The sequence below is a fragment of the Choloepus didactylus genome, chromosome 10, assembly GCF_015220235.1.
Source record: "Choloepus didactylus isolate mChoDid1 chromosome 10, mChoDid1.pri, whole genome shotgun sequence".
Classification (NCBI taxonomy): Eukaryota; Metazoa; Chordata; class Mammalia; order Pilosa; family Megalonychidae; genus Choloepus; species Choloepus didactylus.
Genome location: NC_051316.1, coordinates 73,336,600 through 73,343,024, shown reverse-complemented (window position 1 = coordinate 73,343,024; position 6,425 = coordinate 73,336,600). Strand labels below are relative to the sequence as shown.

At 35.8% G+C, this 6,425-nt stretch overlaps 1 protein-coding gene across 1 annotated transcript; it reads left to right on the top strand.

Annotated features, from left to right (window-relative positions):
- The first annotated feature begins 773 nt into the window (after positions 1-773).
- On the top strand, positions 774-3,147 carry IZUMO3 (IZUMO family member 3). Its single transcript, XM_037850772.1, has 7 exons — positions 774-1,005; positions 1,140-1,214; positions 1,362-1,451; positions 1,668-1,685; positions 2,153-2,233; positions 2,606-2,696; positions 3,027-3,147. The coding sequence occupies exons 1-7, from the start codon at positions 774-776 to the stop codon at positions 3,145-3,147; spliced, it is 708 nt and encodes a 235-aa protein (XP_037706700.1).
- The last annotated feature ends 3,278 nt before the right edge of the window (positions 3,148-6,425 follow it).

Below are 6,425 nucleotides of genomic sequence, written 5' to 3'. Positions count from 1 at the left end.
CATTCCTTAATTCCCAACATCTCTGCTACCAATAGGGACTGGGACCCCAAGCAACTCATTATTCTGGACCTTTCTTACCTCCTCCGTAAAAGTAGAGTTCGGCTTTAACAATCTCTAAGGCCTTATGATTCTTCCATCAGCCATCTCTGTCGTTATATTGCAACCTGAGCTCTTTCCAGACTCTTGGTCATATGCCCTTCTTATTTTCCAGTTGGTTTCCAGATTCCAGATTCCCTGTTCTGACATTAGATGTGGAGAAAGGGAAGTCAAAGGCTTGGTCCCCCTGCTCTTTTCCACTCTTTTATGTTGCCAAGAAATTAAAGTTTCCTAGAGCATTCCATTGAGAAGGTAGGTTGTAGAGGCTCATAATGAATAACTACTACTCAAATGATCAGGAGGTATGTGGAAATCTACCAAAGACACAAATCAGGGAGAGAGCAAATGAAACACTTTTATTATGAGACATCTCCCTGCATAGAACTCTGCTTTTGTGAGCTCAAGTAGTCTTTCCCTCTTTGTGTTCTACAGTCAGAACTCAGGTATCTGCTCCCCATCTGGCAGTTCCCTCTCCGGAATGAAGGACAAAAGTCAGAAAACAACCAAAGATCCTTAGGGAAATGAGATTGCCTAGAAGCGGGATGGAAACAGAGGAAAAGCTGGAGTTAGATTATCCAGGAGAAGACTCTCATTCCTGGATTTTTGAAGAAAAAGGAACTAGGTGAACTAGTTGCCAGGACAACCTGCTGTTAGGGAGAGGGGTTTGGGGCAAGGATATGGGTGACCTCTGGTTACTCCTGCTCCTGCCCCTGTCCCTGGCAGCCTTACACGGAGTCAAAGGCTGTCTGGAATGTGACCCCAAATTCAAAGAGGATGTTGAGTCCTTGCTGGCAAAGCTCATACCCTCAGATGTCCCTGGTCGAACTCATTTGCTTGAACGGCAGATTAAGGAGATTCTCCGTATAAGCTCCAAGGTCTCCCACGGGAACAAGATGCTTCGGGTGTTGGGTGAGGGAAGCTTGAGTCCCTGAGAGTTTGGGGGTTAAAGGGAGAAGGGAGGTAGGGAAGAGAGCACCTGGGTTCACTGAATTTTCCCCAAAGATGTGATTATTCCATCCACATGTACCTTTCCCCTTCTCTAGCTGTCCAAAATGTTGTCAACTTAAGAACATGGCTGAAGAATGAATTCTATAAACTGGGCAATGAACCATGGAAAGGTGAGGCACTGTTTCAATGTTAAAAACTGTATTGCCCTAGCAGGTATATGGAAAGTTGATTGGGAAAAGCAAAGCAAAGCAACTAGGATTAAATTCTGAAGGGACAGGCTCCTCCTGTTTTCTGATGTCCCTTCCATCCCCTCTTAGGTGCCATTATCCTTCAAGGCAAGCTTCTTAATGTCCGTCATGATCTGGAATCCAAACTGAAAGAAACATTAAAGGCCTTCTCTGAACTTGGTAATGAAAAATGTCTATCTACGAACAATGAAATTATCTGAAGAGAATAGGAAATGAGGAGGGCAGGAGGAATATGGTTTCATATTTGGGTGATTTAGAATGGGTGGATGGGTGGATGGGACTTAATGGGTAACTAAATAAGGACTATTTGGGTATAAACCTGGTAAATTCTTAGTTGATGGGAACTCATTAGAACTTTTTCTTATTCTCTTTTAGCTTGTTCCGAAGATTGCAGTGAGTACAGTACATGTGATGCCTTGAGGTTTCAGCCCTTCTTTTCCCATCTCCTTTATTCTATATGATCCCATCTCTCCCACCTGTCACACTAAGACCCCAAATCCTAGCATTCCATTTAGAAGGGGGACTGTCAATAATGTCTGACAATAAGTTCTAGTTTATGAAATACCATATATCTCAGAGGTTTTAGAGGTGCTCAGAGGCTTTTTAAAGTATAGTTTGCATACCATCACCCCATTAAAACTGAGGCATTGTTTTTCCAACTTCTTCCCAGAAATCAGACTTAAATTACAGAAGGTTTCGACCCATCAAGATCCTTGATTGCTAGGGGAAGGAGGAATTCACAGCAATGTGAGCTCAAGAGTCCTGAGAATGCTTGAAATCTAATCCATGTTTGATATATAAACTAAGGAACCTCAGTACCATGGCCCCCTTCCCAGTCTTTTCCTTCTCCTCTTTTTCAGTTGTGACTGAAGGTCCCATCCTTGATTGTTGGAGCTGTCTTCGCATCACTACCCAGTGCTTCAAAGGGGAATATTGCGCAGGTAGCAAAGACTATGGAGTGCAGTTTGAGGGGCCAGGAATCACGGAACTGGGCTTTTCCTTGATTTATTCAACAACTAGTTTTTGAGTCAGAAACTGCAGATCACTCTAATGTTGACAAGCAAACCTAAATGTCAATCAAAAGGCTGGGAAATGAAAAGGCTAGAGGGTGGAGTAGGGGTGGAGGAATTAGGTTTAGCAAGGGTAAAATTTTTGTAAAGCCTAGGTAGGGGTCTGAGAATAATGAAAAGCAGAAGAACCAGGAAGCAGTAATGGAAGTGGCATAGAGGGCAAGCTGTTTGAGTATAGAGGATATGCAAAGTTACTATGTCTCCTCCCCAAGCTCACTTTCTTTTTTTCACTTTCTCCTCCAGAAGAGGATCCAAAGATGGTTGAAAAAAAAGAGATTTCACTATTTCTTATATTGCTGGCAGAAGGCGCAGTGTTGGGAAGCATTTTGTTACTGTGAGTTTTCCTCCCTCCATAGAAACAATGGGCTAAGCATTCCTTTGGCAGAAACCACCCACCACCACCACCACCACCACCACTCCACACACGCAAAACGGAAACAAAGAGAAAGGAGGACAGATTTTCTGGGCTATAATACTGAAAGAAACGAAATGGATGGAAGTTTGATGAGATAATATTTGGAACAAAAGGAGATGGAGGATGTGCAATGAAGTATGAGGAAAAATTTTAGGATAGGTATCCAAAAAAGGAGAAACCAATTGTATATTGTTTTAAAGAATTGGCTATTAATATTGAAGTTGAGATTATCTTCTTTCTCAACTCTAGATTCCATATTTGTGTCTCTCATCGGAGGAAGATGAAAGCAATACGAAGGTCACTGAAGAAATACTTGGAAAAGAAACTTGAAGAATTGATGGACAAGACAGAGGACAAGGAGGGGAAATAAGACTTGAGAAACAAAATAAATACATAGACACAGCCAGGAGGCTTTCATGATTCTCTTAAATATTGACTCAGGGTAGAAAACTGGAAATTAAGCTCTTTTGTGGTCATAATCTTATACTATTTTAGAACTGGAATACAACTTATAGTTCCTCTAATGAAGACCCTCATGGATATCCTGGGACAATGGAAGCAAGGAGAGAGCAAATGATACACTCAGAGTCGTTCAGAAAGAAACAATGGTATGTAGCAATATACATAAAAGATGATATGCTTCATGATGGTAAAGAATATATGGTTATCAACTCAATGACTACAATTAGGTGAATTAGTGAATTGCCTATTTATATACTTTGCAAATTTTTATTTAAGTGGTCTTGTTAATTTAAAAGAGGGCTTTCTAAAATGTAGACATGAACTCTATCATCTCCCTTGCATATATATATATATATTTTCCAAATGTATCATTTGTCTATTGGATACTTAAGGTGTTGTTTTAGCTACCTATCTACCTACCTATTTCTACTTCTAGGTCCTTATTACCAATATAACATAAAATTAAAACCCATTGATTATTGTATATTCAATATGCCCATTGCACACTCATCTTGTATCCAGCTTAATCTATTTTTAAATTAGAGCCTCTCGTGTTTTCTAGGTATTCAATAATATGACTATCCAAAATAAATGTTTTATATTTTCATTTTTATTATTCATATAAATTATTTTGCTTTCTTATCCTACTGCATTTGCAGAAACCTCAAAGCAGTGCTGAATAATAATCAAGATAGTCATTATTTTAATATGAAAGCAAACTCAATCATTGTCTAACTGGTTTTTAGACAGCAACTATCACAGAGTTAATGCATTAAGGGACTTTGTAAATTATAAATTATTATAATGGAATTATCCCATAAAACATACTGAAACTGTATTTGAAAACCCATTATGGTTGTTTCTGACTTGTACAAGAGTCTTTATATAATATCTCTGACTTGAAAAGGTCAAATCTAATCCCTCCTTGAATTAACTATAATATTTTAAAAACAGTAATATGGTTTATTTGTCATTTTAGTCCCAGAAACTGTAAAAGACAGTCTACAAAACAAAAAGCAAAATACTTTGGAAGATAAGCAAGAAATATCCAGGGAAACATAATAAGGAAGAAAGACATTTTTTTCCCCTCTCAAACTTGGTCGACCTTGAAATCATCTTGTCATGTCTGTTTGTGGTAGGAAAGTTTATGTGACAGGAGCAGGAAAAGGATGTAAGAAGGAAAGTTGAGAAAATAAATGTATAAACAGATATTAATAAATATAAATAAATATTGACCATAAAATAAACAAAGCAAGACTACTTTGTGTTTAAAAAAAGAGAACTAAATATTTGTGTATGAAAAAAAGAGGGAACTTAAATGAAAGCTGTGTAAGGGGATTTAGCTAAAAGTATTTTCTAAGGTTCTTGCCATATACGGATACATGTAAGTCATACAGACATATACATATATGTAAACTTTAAACTTTATTATTATTAAATATTTTTGTGTGACTCTTAAGGGATGAAAACAGAATATATGACATGTTTTGCAGAGGGAAAAAAAAGGATAAATAAAATGCTATTGATCCAAGAGAAGCTAGTAAGAAGAAAAAATAAGCAAGATAAAGTATATGACAAATAGAAAACACAATAATAATCAAAATAAATATAAATGGAATAAACTTAGTGAGAAGATCAACTCTTAGACTGGATATTTCAAAATCCACTCATAAACTGTTTATAAGAGAGAAACCTAAAATGGCATGACAAGTTTAAATGTGAAAATAAAATAACATCAGGCAAAAGCTACCCAGAATAAATCTTGAAAAGTGTTGTCAATATATGCATTTAAGACTAGAAGCTTATATTATATACCTATATAAGTTTGAATAGGGCATCCAATCTAATAAGCTAGGAAAAGAACAAAATAAATTCAAAGAGTGTGCAAACAGGGAAAATATTAGAGTGTATCAGAAATTCATGAAATATAAAAACAGAAAATTTAAAGATAAAACAAAAAGTTAACTAAAAAATAAAAGTCTATACTGAACAAAATATTTTAAAAAAACATAAAAAATAGAATGAAAGTGGAGTAAAAGAACAGAGTTTTTTATCTTAAGAGATTCTTTTAAACAACTATATGGCAAGAATTAAAATTTAAATGAAAATGGATACTTTTAATGAAAGTATAAATTGCCATTACATAGGAAGAATAAAGAAATAAATAGTGTTAAATGTGGTGTGATCAAAACTATTGAAAACAAACACCATGGATAAGGAAAAACCTAGAATGAAATACAATATGTAGACCTTGATTTTACCTGGCTAGTGGAACTTTGGTTTCTTTCCAACTTAAGTAACTGGCTCTTGATCGTTATCATTCATTAAAGCAGGAAATACAGGAGGACAAGCAAGTTCAATGGAAACAGATTGAGTTCAGTTTTTAAAATACTAACTACTGAATCTGTTGGAATATAAAAAAAAAAATCCATTCAGTGTTTGGATTTACATATGTGAATACAGCAAGAAGTAAAAGCTAATGAAACACGTTTCAAAAGGCATTAGAATAAAATAAGTAGCAAAGCTAAAAACATGACTGAGATCACCCAGGTAAAGAGTAGAGAAGGAAAAGTGATGAAGACCATGGACAGAATACTAAAGATCCCAACGTGATGGCAAAATTAAAATATAACTCTAAGTGAGCTGAAAGGAGCAGCCAGCAAGGTTATATATTATTAAGATAATTACTGTATTAACATACAAAAAAAAAAAATACAATACTCTCTATATCATCTTTCTCCTCTGTGTTACCCAGAAGATGCAAGCCTTTGAGATGCTGCCTTTGGGCTGAATTTCCACCAGCTTTCAACTGTGTTTTTCAAACGTGTGCTCCTTCTATCTACACAATGTACTGCAACTGCTTTAAAATACAATTTCCAAGTCTGGTCTTTATCATTTCTAAAATCACCAGCGTGAAGAGGGGCTGGTTGTTTTGTGTGTTTACAATACAATTAAATGAAGATTATCTAATTAAAGTATGTGTTCATCTACTAGGAAAGGTCATGGGGTACCTCTGTTTTTCAAATGTAAACATAATACAAAATTAATTGCTTACAATCCTAGTTTAAACTTGAGGTAATAGTCAACATAAAAACAAGTACATGTAAAAACATCTTTCCAACAAGCAAATGCTCACCCAAATTCATTTACATCAATAATGAATCAGTACAAATCATTTTATTACTG